Here is a 24700-nt window from a genome sequence, read left to right on the forward strand (position 1 = left end):
TCACCCTGTGCTACGCCAAATTGGCATATAACAATGTGAACCATGCCTTGACCCAATATATCCCATTCTTTGCAAACTATGACTCTTAGCTCTTCTTCCACCCAGACTTACCCATAAGTTCCCCAGTGCTGGCCACTGTGGATTTTGCCTCCCATGTGCATTGGGAGAATAAGGAACACTTGCAGTCTCCCAAAGAAGCCTTTAGGCACCACGTGGACCAAGAATGTTGAGCTGTCCCAAATCTGCCTGTAGGGGACAAGGTGTTGCTCTCTGCCCAAAGCCAAACTGGATTATTGATACCTGGGCCCCTTCAAGATTATATTTCTTCAGTGGCTTTCTAGTTACAACTGCCCAAGTCCTTGAAGATCCACCCTGTCTTTCACATTTAACTTTTAAGGTCCTACACTGAGAATCCATACCCAAATGGCTCCAATCCGTCACCGCCACCCATAATAGTCCATGGATAGGAGGGGTACTTGTTCCACCAAATCCTCTGCTCTCGGCAAGTTAGGGGAAGACTCTAGGACCTGGTGGACTTGGAAGGCTACATTCTGGACGAATGGTCTGGGAACTGGTAGAGAATATGCATGCCCTGGACCTATTGTGAGAACTCTACGAGAAGAACCCAGCGAAACCAGGCCCCTAGGAGGTGCCCTTTCATGGGGAGTATGGTCAGGAATCAGGGCCTGCAGCAGATCCAGTGTCTGGACAACAGTGTCAGCACAACTGGCTTGTAGTAGGCTGCCTGCTGGGCTACACCACCCAACTGGTGGCAAGAGTAAGCAGAACAGTTCCTAGGCCCAGCAGCAGCAGCAATTTGGTGGCTGCTCAAAGTATTTGCCCACACCCTGCCCCTCCCTTGGCCACAGCCTTGTTTCACTGTAGGAACTTGACTCTGACCCTCAGCTCTGATTCCTGACTTCGTATTTCGGTTCTGATTTTGGTTCTGACCTTGGGCTCCTATTCCTGGCTACCAACTCCAGCTCCAACCACTAGACATGACTGCCCATGTTCCAGCTGTTGACAGTAGACGCTTCTAATGAGGAGTAAAAACTCTGTAAATCACCATAAGAAAAATATTGCCTATAGGAAATGTATTTATAACGGTGGCATGTGCTTTCTATGCTATTGCTGTGTACTTCAATAATTTCTTTGTGACGTTTATCATCAAGATGAGATCATTCACTTTCCATTTTAAATCCTTATCTATTCTGGTGTTCCATTCATCATACTCATCATCATCCTCATCATGATTAATACTGTTAAAATGCTTTATATCCAATGATAATATTTAACAATTTCCTGGAAGTGAGCTAGCTGAATGGACAATAACTTCTATTTGCAACAAAATCTGAAATATTTAAACAATTTTATTTGTAATTTAGATGAACTATTTGCAAAATTAACATTCAGTTTTTCAAAAAGTTCACTTTGATGCTTGATCTTTAGACTAAATACAGTGTATATATTTATTCCTTAGCATTATTTATTTTAGTGCTTGTGAAAGGTATGCGATTATCCCTAGAGCCTGTAGTTTCTTATTCACAGAACAGGTACAGCTCAGTTAGTGGCAGAACAAACTTCCTTTCATTGTTCGGGTATTGTGCTGCAAACCTGAAATGAAGGGGCCACAAATGGATAAGAGTAGTTCATACCCCACACCTAGTTAGACATTGACACCAGCACTATAAGCCAGATCTTCAGTTGGCATAAATGGGTACAACTCCATCTGGCCCTATACATTTAATTCCAGAATGTTCAGAACACTTATGAAATATTTTCCTGTGATTCTTCCCCCTCCCCCATGTCCTTTGCATTCTTTTCTTTTGGAATCTTTCATGATTTTGAATTCCAGTGTCACCAGGGCTAAAAGCAAAAGTGCCAACAGTGTATTTGCACTGAGGTGGCAGTTTAATCTTATTCTTTACATTGATTTTTCTTGTCAAAACTATTATTTGAATGAACATATCTTTTTAACGGAAATGAAAATTTGCATGGAAATTTTTTATTTTGGTCAAAATGTTGTCTTGGTTTTTTTGATGAAAAATTGAAAACTTAAAAAAAAACCCCAAAACCACCCCTTTCATTTTTATGTTTTTGGTTCCTCACCGCCTCTATTCTTTTACCCTTTCATCAGTGAGGACAAAAGGTAGTGCGAAGGGGGAAAACCTAAAACCTGTCTTTGTTCTTTTTGTCAAAAACCCAAAACATTTTAGAACATAAGAATGGCCATACTGGGTCAGACCAAAGGTCCATCTAGCCCAGTATCCTGTCTTCCAACAGTGGCCAATGCCAGGTGCCACAGAGAGAATGAGCAGAACAGGTAATCATCAAGTGATCCATCCCGTCGCCCATTCCCAGCTTCTGGCAAACAGAGGCTAGGGACACCAGCCCTGGCTAATAGCCATTGATGGACCTATCCTCCATGAACTTATCTAGTTCTTTTTTGAACCCTGTTCTAATCTTTGCCTTCACAACATACTCTGGCAAGGAGTTCTACAGGTTGACTGTGCCTTGTGTGATAAGCATTTTGTTTCATTTTAAATGTTTTGTGAAAATATTTATCCTCCAACCATGTCGAATATTTAACCAATAATTTTCCCCAGTTGCTAGCAAAGCCTAGGACTGATGAGAGATATTAATTTACTTAGAGAACTACTATAGCATAGTGGATGGAAAGTATGGCAGGAAATCCTGAGTTCTGACCCCTGCTCTGCCATCAAACTTGCTGTGTAATCTTGGGCAAGTCACTTAAACCAACATTTTAAAACCTGAGTGTGATGAGTCATCCCTGAATTTCCTGTGAGCCTGAGCCTGCTTAAACCTGATGAGTCCCTGAGCCAGAGCATGTGATGAGTCATAGGAGGCAATTACCTTTTAGACCCTGTGCCACTTACCCAGGTTCAGCCAATCCACAGGCAAGAACCCACCTGAGTGATCCTAAGGCAGGTACATAGACTCCTAAGGGAAGCAGTCTTTCTAGTTTGCTCAACTTCAGTACCTGGTCAGGAGTACTCCCACAGCAGGAGAGTGAGTTTGTGTGTGTATGGGGGTAAGGGGGTGAGAAAACCTGGATTTATGCTGGAAATGGCCCACCTTGATTATCATACATATTGTGAAGAGAGTGGTCACTTTGGATGGGCTATTACCAGCAGGAGAGTGAGTTTGTGTGGGGGGAGGCGGAGGGTGAGAAAACCTGGATTTGTGCTGGAAATGGCCCAACTTAATGATCACTTTAGATAAGCTATTACCAGCAGGACATTGGGGTGGGAGGGGGTATTGTTTCATGGTCTCTGTGTATATAATGTCTTCTGCAGTTTCCACGGTATGCATCCGATGAAGTGAGCTGTAGCTCACGAAAGCTCATGCTCAAATAAATTGGTTAGTCTCTAAGGTGCCACAAGCCTAGTAGTTCTGATAGTTTATCTGTGCTCCTGCTCTAGCCTGCCCTTGCTTCCATTCTTGCTTCGTCCTATGCCCGTTTTTACTCTAGCCAGCCCCCTGCTGAGTCTGATGCTGGCTGCCTACTGTTGGGCGGTTACATTTCATATTTAAGTACCTAAATAGAAGGGATAGCTGAGGATGGCTGTAGTGGCATTTGTTCATGCTCAGTTCTTCTGGAAATCAAGCCACTTTTACTTGCATTACATAAATTTAGGAGCCCAGTGTTAATCACTCACTTGAAAATGTTGACCTTCACCTTCCCTGTCCTAATCTGAAAACTGGGGCTAATGCCTACCTCAGAGGTGTTATGAGGACTAGTTAATGCTTTTTACAGTGCTTTGGAAAAAACTGTAAAGGACTACATAAGTGCTCAGTAGTAGTATCGCTGTTTTGGAGTTCACAATGTGTGTGTGTGTGTAAGCTAGAAAAACATTTCTGCTTTTGTATTAAAAAAGAAGAACCAGATTTGAATCTGTTTCAGCCTGTGGTACTACTTAATCTGGCTCCTGCTCGTCTGAGAGATAAAGGGCCAGATTTTCAGTCTGTAAATCTGAAATAACTCCATGACTGTAATAAAGTTATTGTCACCAGAGGAAATTAAATGAGAGTTGGGCTCTCTTTTGCTCAAATGTCATCCGCTGCTAATCCCACTGCAGTGTTAGGACACTTCTAGTTTGTTTTGTAGCCAAAAGGAGAGAAACTCCTTTCTTGTGAATAGAAATGGAGTTGTTTATATCAATGGCTCCATGTCTAGTTGGAAGCCGGTGTCAAGTGGAGTGCCCCAGGGGTCGGTCCTGGGGCCGGTTTTGTTCAATATCTTCATAAATGTTCTGGAGGATGGTGTGGATTGCACTCTCAGCAAATTTGCGGATGATACTAAACGGGGAGGAGTGGTAGATACGCTGGAGGGCAGGGATAGGATACAGAGGGACCTAGACAAATTGGAGGATTGGGCCAAAAGAAATCTGATGAGGTTCAATAAGGATAAGTGCAGGGTCCTGCACTTAGGATGGAAGAACCCAATGCACAGCTACAGACTAGGGACCGAATGGCTAGGCAGCAGTTCTGCGGAAAAGGACCTAGGGGTGACAGTGGACGAGAAGCTGGATATGAGTCAGCAGTGTGCCCTTGTTGCCAAGAAGGCCAATGGCATTTTGGGATGTATAAGTAGGGGCATAGCGAGCAGATCGAGGGACGTGATCGTCCCCCTCTATTCGACATTGGTGAGGCCTCATCTGGAGTACTGTGTCCAGTTTTGGGCCCCACACTACAAGAAGGATGTGGATAAATTGGAGAGAGTCCAGCGAAGGGCAACAAAAATGATTAGGGGTCTGGAACACATGAGTTATGAGGAGAGGCTGAGGGAACTGGGATTGTTTAGTCTGCAGAAGAGAAGAATGAGGGGGGATTTGATAGCTGCTTTCAACTACCTGCGAGGTAGTTCCAGAGAGGATGGTTCTAGACTATTCTCAGTGGTGGAGGAGGACAGGACAAGGAGTAATGGTCTCAAGTTGCAGTGGGGGAGGTTTAGGTTGGATATTAGGAAAAACTTTTTCACTAGGAGGGTGGTGAAACACTGGAATGCGTTGCCTAGGGAGGTGGTGGAATCTCCTTCCTTAAAAGTTTTTAAGGTCAGGCTTGTCAAAGCCCTGGCTGGGATGATTTAATTGGGTATGGGTCCTGCTTCTGAGCAGGGGGTTGGACTAGATGACCTCCTGAGGTCCCTTCCGACCCTGATATTCTATTATTCTATAGAAAAAACACCCCAGCTATTGTAATTCATTTATACAGTAGAACCTCAGAGTTATGAACAGACTAGTCAACTACACATCGGGTGACCAGATGTCCCGATTTTAGAGGGACAGTCCCGATTTTTGGGTCTTTTTCTTATATAGGTTCCTATTACCCCCACCACCTGTTCTAATTTTTCACATTTGCTGTCTGGTCACCCTAACCACACACCTCATTTGGAACCGGAAGTTCACAGTCAGGCAGCAGCAGAGAGAAAGAAAGACACACACACACAAAACAAATACAGTACACTACTGTGTTAAACGTAAACTGCTTGAAAGAGGGAAAGTTTAATAAAAAAGATGCAACAAGATAAGGAAACTGTTTCTGTGCTTGTTTCATTTAAATGAAGATGGTTAAAAGCAGCATTTTTCTTCTGCATAGTAAAGTTTCAAAGCTGTATTAAGTCAATGTTCAGTTGTAAACTTTTGAAAGAGCAACCGTAATGTTTTGTTCAGAGGTATGAACATTTGAGAGTTACAAACACCTCAGGAATTCTACTACTGGGGGCAGGCAACCTACGGCACACGAGCTGATTTTCAGTGGCACTCACGCTGCCCGGCACCTGGCCACCGGTCCGGCGGGCTGTGCATTTTAATTTAATTTTAAATGAAGCTTCTTAAACATTTTAAAAACCTTATTTACTTTACATACAACCATAGTTTAGTTATATATTAAAGCCTTATAGAAAGAGACCTTCTAAAAACATTAAAATGTATTACTGGCACCTGAAACCTTAAATTAGAGTGAATAAATGAAGACTCGGCACACCACTTCTGAAAGGCTGCCGACCCCTGATCTACTGTATTGAATTTTGACAAGAGATTGAAATGGATGAGTTGGTTGATGATGGAGAGAGGAAAATCTAATATTAGGGAAGAGATATAGGAAGACTGATTTTTTTTTTTTCTCCTAGCAGAAGATTTTGGGAACACTGCCATTTTACACAGTCAGAGAAGTGCCACCGTGTAGTCATGGTGATTGAGGAAATAGTGACAGGGCTTGAATCCCAGTGGAACAGAAGGAACGATATTGCCTTTAATAAATAGACACAAGAAAAGCGGAAAAGTTCCCTTTTTAAATGTTTACCAGTAGCATTCTGCAATCTGGCCATACAAGGTGAAGAGAATGGAATGAGGCCTTTCTTGAAAAGTGTATATAAGGGGGGGAGAGGAATGTACCCTAACTTCTGAAATTGTAACTTCTGTAAATGAAATGTGAAATGCAAGGCTGAGTATACATAATAACCCCCCTATCTGATTAAATAGAAGTGAGAAACATAATACTTCTGACTTTGTATTGTGTAATAACATAGGTTGTATTGTATGTTTAAACTGTGATATGTAATATGGATAAACAAAAAAATACAAGTGAGAAGACATCATGAATAAGGAAGGACAAACTATTCCAATGAAAGAAAAAACAATTGGCAGCCTCTTGCAAAATAATGATTGAAGTGAATTAAAAACTTTATTGTGGTTTTAAAAGGCTGATCCTTTTTTAGTTGTGTTAATGTACTGTTTCTACCCATTTCCTGGTTTTGGCTAGGAGTGGAAACAGAAGTGCCAGGAGAGAAGAAATGTAAATGGTATTTTTGACTCAGCCCAGACCAGTAAGAACTGGAAATCTGACTGAAAATATTTTTGCAAGATAATCCAGCCTGATTTCCACGCCAAAGAGTTTGGCATGAGATCTGAACTTTTGCATGTTTCTTCCAAACTAAACCAGTGGGCTACCAAGTAACCAGGCATTTAATATATTGGTCACTTCAATGGGCTGCTAGGCCAGTTTTTCCCCTCTCTCTAATGCACTGCAGTGTCTCTCTGGGCAGGCTAATGCAGATGGAGTCAGCTAGTGCAAAACCCTGCTGGCTTCTGCTCCCGCTGCATCAGCCTACTGTGTCTCCACTACCCCAAACTCCTGCCTGTCAGTGATTAGAAGCACCAATTTGCACGCCCTGAACAGTTCCCGTTCCTCCTACAAAGTGCACAAACCCTCCCTGCTTAGGGCTACGTCAAAGGAAGTCCAGCAGCCTACGCCTCACTGCCAAGGTAACCCAGCCATGTTTCACTTAGTTTCTATCACTGTCTTAGGCCTCATGCAGACACCTCAAAAACACCTGACATTTTCAGAAGCAAGTGTGGGAGGAGAATAGATTGTGGGGGAAATAGAGGGGGGAAGGGAAGAGAGGAAACAATAGATTTTGGGCATTAATATCCTCCTTAAGTATGCAAGCAGCTGTAAACACCTAGTGGGCTTTTCCTAGCACGAACTCTGGTTTGTATTCTGTGCTGTGTAGGTATCAGAATCTCATTTAAGATTTCAAAGGTTACATTGTGGATATGCATGCGGGTGCATATGTATGAGGTCTGAGAGAGTAGCAGGGGTGTGGTTAGGTAGTGGGGTAATGCAGAGAATTAGTAATGGGTGGAGACAAAGGAATGAGCGATAAGGAAGATGGGAAAAATCAATGACAAATAGGTGAGAGAGGAATGGAAAGATTATGGAACAGCAGATAGAGCTGGCAAGAGGAGAGAACAAACACAGGAATAGAAAGGTGGGAGATTATTAAACATAAGGCACAGAAACACCAGCAGCTAGTAAAAGGAGAGAGAGAGAATGTTATGAAAAGTTACTTAGAACCCCAATCTAGCAAAGACTTGTCCCTGTCATTTGGACAACTAATGTGCTGAAAGTTAAACATGCTTTGTTGGATTGGTCCCTATTTACTGTACAGGTTAAAGCCAAAATGTTACAGAAATTAAAACTATGTAGAATGTTTAAGTTTAAAATGAGAGAAAATTCTTTGGTAACTTCCTTTTGGTTTCTAACCCAAACTATGCCTGTATTAGCATAATTTGGTATGGAGGCATCAGTAGCAAATCCATAGTTAAATTTGCATTAAGATTTGTACTTAAAACAGGCCTGAAATCCCTCTACTTCCTATTTTAATAACCAGATTTAGTCTTGAAATTAACCACAATACTCATTAAAGGAAAATTAATTTTCCATGTAATTATCGGGTTTTTTAGAAAAGCAATTACTAGCTTGGGTAGAAGACAGACTTTAAAATGATCCCTTATTGAATTTTGGTCCTGACCTCTCATATGTATGTTTGGCTACAGGGAGCCAAAGAAACATTATCACCACAAATTCCACCCCTCTTTCTGCATACCCACACCCTTTCTCACAAGGAAACTTGAGAAGTCATTTTCATATTTTATATTTAAACATAAAAGGTTGGATTGGCACCTCGCAATCCATCCCCAGTAGGAGGAAGCATGTAGCTGCGCTGTACCAACAGTAGAATAGGGACCATATTGTGACTTTGCAGGTCACAGTTTAGTTCCTGCTTCCCCCACTGCTCCGTAAGGAAAGTAAGTGCTACAGTAGTCTTTTTCCTGGTGCAATTCACTTTGCCCTCCATGTCAGAACTACCAAAGCTCTACCCGCAGTGGCAGTGTGTCTTGCCCACCATGCTGCTGCCCTTGAAATGCTTATGCCACTTTGGTGCCCTGCATAGGAGCATTGCCGGGGTCACAATTAGGCCCCAAAAGAGCAGTTTCCCTAAATTGTCATAATTTAATTTGCTTTGCATCAAAACACTTCCAGAGTTGCCTGGATCCACCAGCTGCTTTTTTTCCTCCCCTCTTGCCTAGCCTGGCTCCCTAACTCCTCATCTGTCCTCCTCTTCACATGTATCTCCCCTATTTCTGACTATGGGAAGGCAGGAAGACAAGCTGCCTAGCAGGGAGCCCTGGTCCCTAATCCATATGCCTTCTTCCTCCACAGTTGCACTACTGAGATGGGGTTTATATGTATGCAAGCTCTGGTTCTCAAGCCTGATTTTGCAGCAACTCCCACCCTATGCCTGCTCCTTCCCAAGCTCAAGTCTGACCTCATATTTTTTCATATACAAACTTCACCATTGCATGTGTTTTGTGGTCATTTGTCTTTAGCTATGATGAGTGCTCTAGCTGTTACTTAGATGTTACTGAGGACTTAGATGTTTTGAGCAAGGGGGTGGACTGGATGACCTCCTGAGGTCTCTTCTAACCCTGATATTCTATCATTGATTCGGTGTGCACAGTGCAGGTGCTTCTATGGTGGAAATGAGATGGAGTTGAGCAGACAATATGTGTTTGGGCACTATGATTAAAGCTGGTTGAAACTTTTGAACAGCTACTTTACTGATTTAAAAATGGGCTTTTTAAAATGTTTGCAAATAAATTGACGTTGAAATTTTTCATCTTAAAAAATCAGGCCTCTTGTAATTTAAAAACATTTTTCATGGGATTCTGGTAAACAAAATGTCTCAATAACCACTTCATTTTCAAAAAGTTTTCTTTTAAAAAATTGAAAATTAACCCCCCCTAAAAATTTAAAAAAGAAAACAAAAGAAAAAAATCCAGTTTGAACATTTCAAAATGAAAACCACTTCAGAAATTGAGTGTGTATATGAAAATAGGTTTTCATTATTCAACCAGTTCTAATTATGATGTTTGAGTGGTAAAGCATATTTGAGGTTGGTATGTATGTAAATGTTGTCTTAACTCAGGGGTGGGCAAACTACGGCCTGCAGGCCGGATCCAGCCTGTGCCGCGGGCCCCGCGCCGCTCTCAGAAGCGGCTGGCACCGCATCCCTGAGGCCCAGGGGGAGGAGGGGACAGAGGGCCCTGTGCGTTGCCCTTGCCTCCGGGAACGGGGAACTGCGGCCAATGGGAGCTTTGGGGGAGGTACTTGGAGGCGTGGCAAGGGCAGTGCGCGGAGCCCTGTGGGCCACACCCCTCCCACCCCCCGGGCTGCGCAGGGACGTGGTTCCGGCCGCTTCCTGGGGCGAGGGCCGGCAGGCAGGGAGCCTGCCCTGGCCCTGGTGCACGCCACTGCCACCCTGGAGCCGCTTTAGGTAAGCGGCACCGGGCCAGAGCCTGGACCCTGAACCTCTCCTGCCCCCCAACTCCCTGCTCTAAGCCCCCTGCCTGCATCTCGCACCCCTCCTGCACCCCAACTCCCTGCTCTGAGCTCCCTCCTGCAGTCTGCACCCCTGCCCGGAGCTCCCGCCTGCAGTCCGCACCCCTCCTCTGCCCCAAACCCTTGCCCTGAGCCCATTCCTGCACACTATCATTTCTGTACACACAAATGGTTGTACTGGGGTGCATTGAGAGGAGTTACGGTAGACTCTCATGTGCCATTCAGAGCGTATTGGGCTGTCAGAATTTTGACCTTGAGAGGAGAAGTCAGGGAACTGATTTTATTTAGACTCAGTGTGGATTGCCTGGTGTAGAAGTGGTTTTTGGCAAGGTGAGTATTGAATGGGGCTGGAGACTACCATGCATGAGAATTGGTGCCTTCCTCACTAATTCTCGTTTGTTGTTTCAAACTGTATAGGCCCAGCTCCATTGCCATTTCTTGCATTTTTGAGGATTATTCTACTCAAAAATATTAACCCTCTATGACTAGGGCCCTACCAAATTCATGGCTGTGAAAAATGTGTCACAGACCGTGAAATCTGGCTAGTGTGAGGGAGGAGCAGGGCTGGGGGTTCCTACTGTGTGCAGGGCTCCAGCTGCTAGGTCAGGCCAGGTTGGGGGGGGATGGGACTTTCTCCTTCCCTGCAGGGGCCGCTCCTGGGGCCAAATGAGACCCACCTCCGAGAACCTCCCCTGGCTGCAGGAAGCTCTGCGGCTTTTGGCTGGGAGCCCAGCTCTGAAGGCAGCACCGTCACCTGAAGCAGCGCAGAAGCGAAGGTGGCAATACCTGGCCCCCCCCCACAATAGCCTTGCGACCCCCCTGCATGACTCTCTTTTGGGTTGGGACCCCTGTAGTTACAACACTGTGAAATTTACTATTTAAATATCTGAAGCCATGAAATTTACTGTTTTTAAAAGCCTATGACCGTGAAATTGACCTAAATGGACCATGAATTTGGGAGCGCCTTGTGACATAAAAGTTTTGTCACGGGAATTGTTGTGTTCTCACAAACAGGACTATTACTTCAGCAAGGGCATAAAGCAAAAGTAGCAGAACCCTTAAACAACAAAGTTGCTGTTGTCATACAAACATTCAGAGTAACAAGAAAACAAAAGAATACAAAATGGAATAGGTGACATTTAAGCAGAATTGTTTTGTTTACCTCCACATTTTCCTGGAAATGACAAATCTATTATTTAAATAATTCACAGGAACATAGTAATCAAACTTAACATTAATAAACAATTGACAGCAAACACAGTGCACATTGTAATGAACCATCAGTATTTAAAAATATCAATTATCCTCCAAATTACAGCATACTTACCAAATAGGCAATGGGAGTTGGCTGATCATGATTTTAACATCTGGCTGAGTGGTGACATCTGAAAGTATATGTATGTGTTGTTTGTTTATTCAAGATATTTGCAATAATAATAATAAGACGACTTACTGTGTTTTTCATCCCAGGATCTCAATATGCTATTGCAAACATTAATTATTACAATTTACTTGCAAATTACTTCAAATATTAAATGCTAAAAATTAATTGTTGTCATACTTCTGGCTTATTCACAATGGCCACCCCTGGGGGAGTATAGTCTGCTGGCCAAGTGATGTGTCTAGCATGTATTCTCGTCAGGTGCATACTTTAGTTAGGGGTGCATGCAGCCACATTTCTGAATAGTAAGAAAATGCATCCTCACCACTTGGAGCCCAAGTCCTGACTAGTGGAAACTTGCCCTGATTGGCAAGATGCCTGGAGCAGAGTGTGTATCTGCTAGTATCCCTCCTCCCACTCACCGTGCTGAACAGGACAGGGTTGGTCTGTACTGTATTAGTCCAAAAATATGTACTAATTGGTTTCAATATATGCAGTAATCATATCAAGAATTTTTATCAAATGCAGCATTGCCAGCTTGTAAAAATTTTGAGTTGGTGGCATTGGTACATCAGAGGCAGCTCCCTTTCTGCACCTCACCCTCTTCCCCTTCTCTATTAATGTTTTTATATGGTCACCGTGATATCTTCTGCCCCTTGCACCTTCTTTTCTTCCCGTCTCCTCTTTTTGAAGACTCACTGACCAGCAGCTACAAATGGGCAAAGATCTTCCATTGGAAGCAAAGTTTAAATGTTCCCACCCAACACTGACAGACACTTCCTGGCAGATGTTAGTATTTGTTTAATGCTGCTTCGGAGGTGGCCTGACACCAGTGTGGTGTAGTTAAGGTTGACTCTTGGCGATGGTTTCTGCAAAAATCATATTTTTGAAGTTGTGAATGCTAGCTGTTGCCTAGCTGAGCTTCCCATAAAACAAGTAGTAATCATTCATGGTTATTTCAAGCCCTGCTGGCTCCTCCCTAGAATGTTCTCCTGGCTCCATAATGGCATAACTTTGTATGTAAAATCCTTCCTTTTCTTTCTCTTGGTGCAGCGTTAGATCTTCTCTCCCCAGTGGGAGCTTTTCTAACCCTCCTGAGCGCCGTCAGAGGTGTTGTATATGTTGGCTGTTTTTCTCAGGAAAGGAAGAGAGGTATTTCCCAGCCAGGTATTTTATTTTGTTTCCTTTATAAGGGGGCCCCCTTACAGGCTGTTCTCCATACCTGAAAGTGCCGTGCTCTTGCAATGCTGCTCCCTCTTTCCAGCTTTCTCTCTCATCCTGGCCAACATTCCTTCTCTCGATAAAACAGGCTCTAATGTCCAAGGCTGCATGTGTGAGTTACTGCTGAGTACTTAGGGCCTGGTCCTGCTTGGTGCTGAGTGCCTCCTGTGAGGTACTGAGTACCCTTAGGTCTCACAGAGGTTGATGGGAGTTGTGGGTGCTCTGCACCTGGCAGGAGGTGCTCAGCGCCTTGCAGGACAGATCCTTAATGACTAACATGTTTGCTTACAGTCACTGCACAGCTAGTATCCAAGTTACTGCTCTGAGATACCTCAGCTTTGAAAAGAGCTGTGTAACACTATGTAATACTCGTCTGTTTCTCTTCATTTCTCTCTTTGTCTCTGTGTTTCTCTAGCAAACACTCATACTCTTCTGTTGTCTCTCTCTCACACACACACACACACACATTAATCTCTGTTTTTTATGTGTAGTTTCTCTCCTTTCCATCTCCATGGAGGACGTTTTTAGGGGATACAGACTTCTAAGGCACTTATTACCAGAAGCACATGGTGGGTATTAATCACACCGATCAGTAAAACATAATGAGATCTAAACCAATCCCTTACATTATTACACCCTTAAAAACAGATTTTAAATATTTATTCAGGTTTAGAGAGAAGAATATGTCCTGTCTGATTTCCCTCGTCTACCACCCAAAACAAGAAGTCAAAGAGCATCTCCTCACCCCACTATTTACCACATAAGGTTAAAATATAATTTTTATTTGAGATTATTAAAAGGAAGAGTGGGACAAAGGGTAAATCCCTTGCAATCGTTAACTAGTTTGCACACGGGACAAACAAATATGCCGGGTAGCATAAAAAATCACTCACTTCCTCTTCAGAAGTCTTTCCTGAGTTTACTTTAATCTCTTATGATTGCTGAAGTTCATTTGTCCCAGTTTCATAGTGACTTATCCCTCTATTATTAATTACTTGTCCTATGGTAGCGACTAGAGTCCCCAGTCAGGCATCAGGGCCCCACTGTGATAAGCATCATATACATGTCTAAAAATGCAGTCCCTTCCCCAAAGAGCTTAAAGTCTAAACGTATGACAAGGGGCAATAGGTAGTTCCAGCAAACAGCTGAGCGGAAGGACAAGTTAATAGTCTGCAAACCATATTTGGTTCAGTGAGCAGCAGTCACATCATGTCCACTACTCACCCATTTTAATACCCTTCATCTACCTGGTCATTGTTTGTAATACTGCATAACTCTGTAATATCACTGCATTATCAGTTATTACTTGAGTGATCAGAAGATGGACAGTTGGTCATTCTAGCCAGGGGTGATCACATTGCTGGGATTCTGTACCACTAAAAGACATCACTGGAATGCACAAACAGAGCCAGCTCTGAGCTGAGTTGGCAGCTCACTCTTGTGTGCCAGCATATCCTGTTTGGCTAGCATTGCTGGTGTCTGACATCACCAGCTAATCCATTGCCGTAGTATTAATTTAGGTCAGCTTGCTCACAGTAATAATAATAATCATTAATAATTAATAGGTATATCAGATTCTGTATACATACTACATGTATCAATGGGTATGTTTCTGTACCACTTTGTACAGAAAAGTGTCTTGCCTCGTGTTCTTAGACTACAAGGAGCATGAGCACTTCCAAACTCTTATGGGAGTAATAGGCATTGTCCTAGACTGGCAAAGAGATGTGGAAGTACATCCAGCTGCAGACTGAGTTCATTTTATGTTAACATTGATGCAACTTAATATGAATTACATTGTAATATGCTGCTTAGTCTATTGTGAGGCTCTTGTGGCGCTTTTCTTGACCTGCTGCTCACAAACCGGGTAGAATTAGTGGGGGAAGCAAAAGTGGATGGGAATCTGGGAGTCAGTGACCATGAGTTGGTTGAGTTCAGGATCCTGACGCAGGGAAGAAAGGTAAGCAGCAGGATACGGAACCTGGACTTCAGGAAAGCAGACTTCGACTCCCTCAGGGAACGGATGGCCAGGATCCCCTGGGGGACTAACTTGAAGGGGAAAGGAGTCCAGGAGAGCTGGCTGTATTTCAAGGAATCCCTGTTGAGGTTACAGGGACAAACCATCCCAATGAGTCGAAAGAATAGTAAATATGGCAGGCGACCAGCTTGGCTTAATGGTGAAATCCTAGCGGATCTTAAACATAAAAAAGAAGCTTACAAGAAGTGGAAGGTTGGACATATGACCAGGGAAGAGTATAAAAATATTGCTCGGGCATGTAGGAATGAAATCAGGAGGGCCAAATAGCACCTGGAGCTGCAGCTAGCGAGAGATGTCAAGAGTAACAAGAAGGGTTTTTTCAGGTATGTTGGCAACAAGAAGAAAGCCAAGGAAAGTGTGGGCCCCTTACTGAATGAGGGAGGCAACCTAGTGACAGAGGATGTGGAAAAAGCTAATGTACTCAATGCTTTTTTTGCCTCTGTTTTCACTAACAAGGTCAGCTCCCAGACTGCTGCTCTGGGCATCACAAAATGGGGAAGAGATGGCCAGCCCTCTGTGAAGATAGAGGTGATTAGGGACTATTTAGAAAAGCTGGACGTGCACAAGTCCATGGGGCCGGACGAGTTGCACCCGAGAGTGCTGAAGGAATTGGCGGCTGTGATTGCAGAGCCATTGGCCATTATCTTTGAAAACTCGTGGCGAACGGGGGAAGTCCCGGATGACTGGAAAAAGGCTAATGTAGTGCCAATCTTTAAAAAAGGGAAGAAGGAGGATCCTGGGAACTACAGGCCAGTCAGCCTCACCTCAGTCCCCGGAAAAATCATGGAGCAGGTCCTCAAAGAATCAATCCTGAAGCACTTGCATGAGAGGAAAGTGATCAGGAACAGCCAGCATGGATTCACCAAGGGAAGGTCATGCCTGACTAATCTAATCGCCTTTTATGATGAGATTACTGGTTCTGTAGATGAAGGGAAAGCAGTGGATGTATTGTTTCTTGACTTTAGCAAAGCTTTTGACACGGTCTCCCACAGTATTCTTGTCAGCAAATTAAGGAAGTATGGGCTGGATGAATGCACTATAAGGTGGGTAGAAAGCTGGCTAGATTGTCGGGCTCAACGGGTGGTGATCAATGGCTCCATGTCTAGTTGGCAGCCGGTATCAAGTGGAGTGCCCCAAGGGTCGGTCCTGGGGCCGGTTTTGTTCAATATCTTCATAAATGATCTGGAGGATGGTGTGGATTGCACTCTCAGCAAATTTGCGGATGATACTAAACTGGGAGGAGTGGTAGATACGCTGGAGGGGAGGGATAGGATACAGAAGGACCTAGACAAATTGGAGGATTGGGCCAAAAGAAATCTGATGAGGTTCAATAAGGATAAGTGCAGGGTCCTGCACTTAGGACGGAAGAACCCAATGCACAGCTACAGACTAAGGACCGAATGGCTAGGCAGCAGTTCTGCGGAAAAGGACCTAGGGGTGACAGTGGACGAGAAGCTGGATATGAGTCAGCAGTGTGCCCTTGTTGCCAAGAAGGCCAATGGCATTTTGGGATGTATAAGTAGGGGCATAGCGAGCAGATCGAGGGACGTGATCGTTCCCCTCTATTCGACATTGGTGAGGCCTCATCTGGAGTACTGTGTCCAGTTTTGGGCCCCACACTTCAAGAAGGATGTGGATAAATTGGAGAGAGTCCAGCGAAGGGCAACAAAAATGATTAGGGGTCTAGAACACATGACTTATGAGGAGAGGCTGAGGGAGCTGGGATTGTTTAGCCTGCAGAAGAGAAGAATGAGGGGGGATTTGCTTTCAACTACCTGAAAGGGGGTTCCAAAGAGGATGGCTCTAGACTGTTCTCAATGGTAGCAGATGACAGAACGAGGAGTAATGGTCTCAAGTTGCAGTGGGGGAGGTTTAGATTGGATATTAGGAAAAACTTTTTCACTAAGAGGGTGGTGAAACACTGGAATGCGTTACCTAGGGAGGTGGTAGAATCTCCTTCCTTAGAGGTTTTTAAGGTCAGGCTTGACAAAGCCCTGGCTGGGATGATTTAACTGGGAATTGGTCCTGCTTCGAGCAGGGGGTTGGACTAGATGACCTTCAGGGGTCCCTTCCAACCCTGATATTCTATGATTCTAAGAAGGTGTTACTGACCAAATAATGGGGTTAGAATGGGAAGTAAAATCTAGAACTTTCGTCTTTTAAAACTAATGGTCTCTAATGACACTATTTAAAAGGCTTTAAAATAGCCTGATCAGATGAATGCCATATAATAGGCTGTAGAATGACTCAGATATGTTGATAGCAGCTTCATTAAGGATTCAGGACAAGCTGTCTATAATGATAACTTCCAAGTCTGATAGCTAGACTTGACACCAGAGAGAGTTTGAGGCCCAATGGCATAGCAATAGTGCAGTGGGCTGCCATGTTAGAAACTGAGCATTAGCAGCCGATTGGTGACTCTGAATTCCGAGGAGACTCCATGCATTGCAGATACACAATGGACTGACTCTCTTGGAGGGAAAAGAAGGACGTGCTTACTCATTTGCCCAGCACCCCTTGCAGGCCAATTCAGCATTTTGCTGGAGGAGGCAGCTTGTGAGTTTTATGCCAGGCCCCTTTCAGTGAAGAAATGAAGAGGCAAGTGCATGGGTTGTGAGGAAAGGCATGAAAATATAAACAAAACCAAGACAGTGGTTGGGCTAAAGCCCAGGTTCCGAAGATTCTGAGTTTATCTGTTCTTCAGTAGAAGCAGAATTTTTTTGCATTAAGCGGGTCTGATTATCTGCTCCATAGCTTTGGAAACACAGCTAGCTGCAGCCCTGGCTGGGGAATGCAAAGGACCATTGCTATTATGCTTCAGGGACATTTTAAGGAAATCATTAGGAAAATGTCATGTAGTGAACTTGTTTGACTTGGTGTATGGGTATGCTAGGAGGGAGGCATATGGGAATTAATACATGCTAGAGATGCTTAAGTTTTAATGTTTTATTTTAAAATATGTGGCTACTTAACATGGATTTACAGTCAGAAAAGTTGTGATCTAAAATGGCAATTCTGTTCCTTGTGTATCTGGCTTTTAGTGACAATCTTTAAACTATTTTTGTCTCCTAATAATGGACATTTAGCTTCCAGGACCTCCCTCTTGTACTCCCTTATATTATTGGTACCATTCTGTACCACAACCGCAGGCTCCTCCCTAGCAGATCGCACTCAAAGTTTCAGTACATGTCTTGTGGGATCTACCACCTTCTTGCTGTGAAGACAAGTCCTCTAATGTCTCTTGTAGTCACCACCTACCCAGGTACTGATATTGCTCTGTGTGTCCTTTAGCCGTGACACTGATTTCATCAACTGGAGGATCAAGACGGCCTTTTCTCAGGTAGGTGTGTCCTAGAGTGCCCCTGTACATTGTCTCTGTAAGTAATTGGGCCTCCCCCAGTTCAGCAACTCTCTCCTAAAGATGCTGAGGGACATGCATTTCTTGCACTGGGGGCATACATGTGGCCACAAGGCAAATAGTAATATATTATGCACGCTAGGACTTTTCCAGCTCCCTTTGAAGTAAACAGAGGACTTTCCATTGAGTTCAATGGAAGTTGGCTCAGGCCAACTGAACTGCATAGTCCCTACCTTGACTAATCTATGGCTAGTTCTCTACCTCCAAGTTTTGATTTAATGATTTTTCTATGCTTTCTTCCACTAATAGTTATTTCAGCATCACGCTCTTCTTGGCACCAAACTCCCATGCAGTTCAGACTTCCTTGTACTTGCTCCGTCTGATGCCTTTCTCAGCATGGGAGCTAACTTTAGCTCAGTAGTTCTCAATCGTTTTGGGCTCAGGACCCAGCTGTAAACGTTTATGGCCTGTCATGACCCAGTAAATAGTCTGGGGGTGGAGGCCCTGGCATAGTTTTGGTCGAATCCTGCCCCCCAGTGGGTTGGGTCCTGCTTGGCATTCACCCCAAAGTGAATGTTTGTCCTGTGTTGTGGGGCTGGCTGTGGCTCTCTGCTCCGGGCGTTGCAAGCTCCGGGGTTGCAGTGCCACTCAGGTTTGGCCCTGCCCCCTTGATTGGACCACATCTGTGTGAGTGGAGTTGTGACCTGGCTCATGGGGTTGCAGTGCTACGCACTCAACTTTGTCCTCCTCGGACTCCAGCCATCAACCTGAATGGTGCTGGGAACCCAGAGATTGCAGTGCCTGCAGCAGTAAGGTGAGCTCAGCCAGCACCGTGGGACAGGAGCCACCGGAGCTGCCACGCAACCCTTTGAAACATTTTGCCGACCCAGTTTTGGATCCCGACCCATGAGTTGCGAAACCCTGCCTTAAATTATTAAGGACAAGGTGTAAATCCAGGGACTCTTGGTAGCTGTCTCAAAAAATACTTGTAGTTCCAAATGCAGCAACAGCTAGACAAGGGAGACTTCAAGGTTGTGTGGATGAGAAGATGGTGTGAAGAGGAAGGGTTTAAATGTATTTGTTTCCGTGGAGTTTTTTGGATCAGGAAGAGCCAGTGCAGAAGGGATGGAACTAAACTGTTGCACAAAATATGGACATAATTTTGGTGGATTATTTAAATGCTGAAGAAAGCTAACAGGTGCTGAGAAGCACTCAGTTCAGACAAAGACATCTGTTAGGGATGGCAATAGAACAAAGGTGTCTCTGTATCTAGTAAAGGATAGGACACAAATTACAGCTGAACTGGAGGAAAGGCAGGTTGAGATCAGAGAAGTACACTCCAGAAAAATAACAGGGTTATAACTCAGATTAAAGAGTTAAATTAAAATAGGCACACAGCAAAAATTAAAACTAGAACTAGCTAGAAATGAGTGTGAGAAGCTTGCATTCAAAAATGCCTGACAATAAAAAGGTATCTTGATAAAATAGGCATTACTGAAATATGGTGGGATGACTGTACTAATGGACCGGTCAACAGAAAATCATGCCACCTTGTTACAAGCTGACTATTATATTACGGTTTTCTTACTGCTTCCTCTGACGCATCAGGTGCTGGCCACCGTCAGAGACACTGCCCTGATGGCAATTCCTATGCTCTCATTACTGTTCAGTAGTGTAGTCAATACAGCAACATGAGAATGAGCTGGATTTCGACTCTTGTATCATCAACTAATTCTGTCCTTATTTACATTTTTGCGACCCCAAGGAGATTTGATGAGGATTGGAAAGATGTAATAAGGGCAGAATTTAGCCTACAAAATAGTTATTATGGCTGGTGCTGAATGAGCTGAAAACAACACAGCTTGATTTTCAGTGCCTGGAATGAACTTGCAGAGTTGACAGTTATTCAAGTCAAAAGGTTTTGTTTGTTTTTTTATCTGTAAGCAGAACTACATGTTAAGCCACCTTCTGAGCCAGAATAGAGAGAGAGGGAGGTTTTGCTCGCATAGTACATCAGACTTGATCAAAGCCCACAAACCTGCTGAAGGTGGAATCACTTTTTCAATTTGGGATGAGGTTTGTTTTTGTTTTCTCTTCTTTGACCATTTTAGAGTAAATTTTTGCCTTACCCATGCCAGTTTTATAAATGTAACACCGTGGTGAAGGACGCTGCTCAGAGTATTCTAGAGGGCGAGAAGACTAGGAAGGGGTTTTCTTTTTAATTTCTCTAGGGGTAAAAACTGTGAGGAAAAACTCTATAGGACAGACTGGTTCTTAGCAATTAGCGCTGGCTGGCCAACAAGAATTCTGTTTCATGAAAAAATTTTGATGTTTTGATATTTGGTTTCATTCTGCATTGGAACAAAAACTAGAACGTTTGCAATGCAGAGAGAGACCCAGGAATAACCAGTTCCAGCTAAAGTGGTTCAAGTCTCTGATTCAGAGCAGGAACTTGAGTCTCTCACATACCAGGGGAATATCCAGTTGCTGTTTTGGGGTGAGAGGTCTTTCTTTCTTTTTCCCTGTAGACCTGAGAAACCTGTTCAGTGAAAAAGACCACTTTTATCAAATTCCTGACCAAGTCTACCAGCAATGCTGCTATTTAATTAGTCCTCTGTGCCATAACTTCACCACCACTACATGGCAGCATGCCATGATTTTATACTGCTGTGAAGTCAAAGCTCTATTTGGGCCTCTTCAACACAGTTGTCACTCAACTTGGCCACATTGCCTCTTGCACAAACTTTGCTTATAAGCTCCATGCAGAGGTAATAGTCTATGGTGGTTTTACCTGCTTTCATGGGTAATGCTGGGAGTGTGGCTAACAGAACTTTTAAAAGACTAATTATAGCACACCATCTCTAGTCCAACTGGAGAAGTTTTGAAACAAAACAAGGGTTCAGCAATTCTAGATTTAATAAAATATGTAGGCTAGATGTTCTAAAGGAACATCTAAATGTATGTGCCCAAAATTGAACCTTCCGTTTTTTTGCATGTGTAATTTTAGTATCACAAGGATATTGCATGCCTAGAATCTTGTGTGTGCAGATTTGGTAGCTGGTGGCTCTACCTTCTGCTGTTCATCTATCTGTTTGGTGCACACGCTTCTTTTTAATTTGGGTTTTGGTGGATACCTGCGTATAGGCAGCCCTCTACATTCTGTAGAATTGTGTATTTTAATTTAAGGGAGAGGAGTCCTGAGAATAGGATGGATGGCTATAGATACCATTCTAAATGTACAGATGAGTTTTTTGGGACCATGAATTTAAAGACAGGATTGAGGTCACTTAGGGAATGTGCCCCTTGCCGTCATGTTCTGACTGTCCTGGTATCCTGAAAATCATCTTGTCCTGGATATTTTAAATGCCTCTGATTGATTAATGCTGCTAGAGACATTGCCGGGGCACAAAGACACTTAGACTGTGAGCCACTTGCAGTGAAAAAAGACTGCAATAAACCTGGAAGTAGTGAATGTGACTGAAAGGGATTCTGTTCTGAAAAAACTACTGGAGGGGGCCCAGAGTTTCCCCTATATTTATAGGAATACTGGGTTTGTCCCTCTGGTGAAATGAACCAGGGGCCTGCAACCAGCTCAGATGGGACCCACTGAGGTCAGTACTATCTCTATTGGCCCTGGCATTGCCTCTCAGGTTTCCTGTCTCTCTTTTTTTTTTTTTTTTTCTTCAGTTCCTTGGTATCTTATCCCAAAGATCTTATCCTGTTCTGCTCTTTTCTTTCTCTACATCCTGTTGTCCGTCTTTTCACATTCATGCTCGCTCTCTCTCCCCCCCCCCCTTTTCTGGATTGTGTTAATTGACTTTTAACTTGAGTGGGTCACTGCTGTACCCCTGGTTAGTTAAAATCTCGTCTTTATGATGTTTTGTTTTCTGAACTTCAAAGTGAAAACAGGGAGGGTTTCAGTTGTCACTACAGAACGAAGATCAGGCCGGAAGGAAACACAGTTCAGAACCTGTCCTGTCAGTCTATGTAGGTATGGCCACACATCATCATCATTAGAATATGTGATAGGATAGCACAGAGAGAAAAATAATCCCATGACATGTTTATTGCGCCTCAATGCAGAAGACATAATGGCAGATCGGAAGAATGGCTACTAAATCCAAAACCTACAATAGGAGAATAAAGATCTTCTTACCGATTAGGGTGTACTCCAGGGTGTGCACTCAGATTCCTCTAAATGTTTAATTTCTGAAATAACAAAGCAGATGTTTTTGACTCAGGAAATCAATAATATTTTGGGAGCTGCCTCTTTCTCATGTTTATATTGCAAAACATTTACAAACAGTATGAGCCCCAGGTTCTTTGACCATAGCAATGTAATAGGGTTCCCAGGTCTCCCCCCTCAAAACACTCTAAAAAAAGATCAGATTAAGCCCTGATCCAGCAAAGCACTTAAGTATATGCTTAACCCATTGAAGTAAATGGGAATACTAGCCTACTTAAAGTAAAGCATATGCTTCATTGGATTGTGGCCTGTGTGAATTACTGGCCTTTTAAAAAACAAACAGCGAATACTCAAATATGCAGTTGTACAGTATATTTTTGGAGGGACCAGGGTATTTATATCATCACCTAGAACCTTCTCTTCACTTTACATTTGTCCGAACCCCCTCTTTGAATCTTCATCATGAACCTGGAAATTTAGCAAAAGCCTCAGGTATTTCCATAATACTGCATGTACCTAGTAAAGATATTGTTGTTTCTGATATATGTGCTCCTGGCTGAATGAAAATTGCATTAAAATGTCTCTACCGACCATTGACAGACAGGGTAGATTTGTTCATATAATGATAGAATTTGAATTTAAAAATGCAGATACTTTTATCTTTTAAAGGATATTAACTTTTTGTTTCCAGATATCCCACAAAAAATAGTGACAGGTTTCAGAGTAGCAGCCGTGTTAGTCTGTATTCGCAAAAAGAAAAGGAGTACTTGTGGCACCCGAAAGCTTATGCTCAAATAAATTGGTTAGTCTCTAAGGTGCCACAAATACTCCTTTTCTTTTTACAAAAAACAGTGTGTGTGTGACTGTGAGAGGAAGACTACTCTGTGAGAGGCAGGACCATATAATCAGCAGGTCAGACTCATTCCATGAAAAGGGCAAAATATGGGGCCCGGACTATAAAGTTTGTAATATATGCGTTTCTTACTAGTGACAGTAGAATGTGTGTACAAAGATTGAGGGCAGTACAGCCATTATATATTACTTCATTTGCAGGCGTCGATCCTCCACAGGGTTCTGCTTGCTCGAACTATGCAACCTTCTTGGGGCCTCAGTTACATTGGTGGCACGCCGCATGGGCCTATGAGTGCCTGTTAGCAGAACCCCATGCAGGATTGGGTCCTTAGTAATGTCATTCTGAAATTCAGCAGCAATTAGTAGGGAAAATATTACTACAGAGCATTTCAGAACCACCATTGTTCCTTCCCTATTTTTAGGCTGTTTTTGCATGCATTATTTGTTTTGTGTATGTATTTGCGGTTATGCAAATCAGGCTCACAGTCCATATTTGGAACGTTTCCTATGCAACCAAAAGAGTTACTTTGCCTTCCTCGCTCCCCGCTCCCCTCCCCCCCCCCCCCCAAAAAAAAAAAAAAAAAAGTGCCTGAGCTCTCCAGAATTAGATTATGTCATGGAGACTAAACTAGTGGACTGGGTTTTTGATACTACCCCTGGGATTTGAGGAAAACCTGGGAACCCTTAACTACTTCCCTTGCTCTGTGCCCTTAGGGGTAAGGCATATTAGATGCTATGGAGTAAATAGGTTTATGGAGACTTTCTTCTCAGAGTGATGCCATGTAGTGTTTTAATAGACTTTTTGCCCTTGAACTTGCATCTGGTTGTGTCAGTTTGTTAAGAATTCTGTGCTGTCTCTGTTAACTTTAGTTCTATTATATTTGATGTGGATGAATTTGCTCATTCTTAATTACAAAATATGTCCTGAAAAACACTCTCATTCATTTCTGATCTGTTCTAGGATTAACAGGGTATTGTTATCCTCATGTCCTTGCCTGTTTGATGTGGCCTAAGAGTTTACACACACTACGGAGCATTCCAATTCCACCTGATTGTGAAATCCGCATCCTCCTTACATTGCATTGAGAGAATGCAGATTTTAGCTAGCAAATGCAGAAGCTACATTTTGTTCTAATGAATTAAACCCTAAGGTGCCTTTCTAGTTACTGTGAATTGTTTTCATTTGCTGACAAACTTTGGCGTTAAAGATTAGCAGGTACAATAGTTTTTTTTGCCAGAAGCGAATTTATATACTTTGACTAGAAATGGAGACAAAAAAACCTCAAAGAGAAGAGACGAGATGAGTCACAGTTTTTGGCAAGCATCTCTATTACTAGATGTGAGGTAATTAAGTTGTTCCACTCTGAACTTTTGCCTAAACCACAATCTATGGGATCAGTTTCTGTTAAACAAAAGGGATTTTTTAAGAATTCATTCATAAGGTCATTTGCCTAATAT

General features: G+C 43.1%; 1 protein-coding gene across 9 annotated transcripts in view; it reads right to left on the bottom strand.

Moving 5' to 3' along the window:
• The window catches only part of PGCKA1 (PDCD10 and GCKIII kinases associated 1), a 67291-nt gene that overhangs the window by 12472 nt on the left and 30119 nt on the right, over positions 1-24700 (bottom strand). For 2 of the 9 annotated variants that reach the window (XM_048848619.2, XM_048848615.2), the window contains exons 1-2: positions 22361-22420; positions 11534-11591 (exon numbers count right to left, since the gene is read on the bottom strand). In XM_048848619.2, the coding sequence (XP_048704576.2) occupies positions 11534-11562 (29 nt within the window). In that variant the 5' untranslated portion in view covers positions 11563-11591; positions 22361-22420. The other 7 variants (XM_048848611.2, XM_048848614.2, XM_075127978.1 and 4 more) reach the window with 7 other exon arrangements.

The sequence above is a fragment of the Caretta caretta genome, chromosome 4 (genome assembly GCF_965140235.1).
Source record: "Caretta caretta isolate rCarCar2 chromosome 4, rCarCar1.hap1, whole genome shotgun sequence".
Lineage (NCBI taxonomy): Eukaryota > Metazoa > Chordata > Testudines > Cheloniidae > Caretta > Caretta caretta.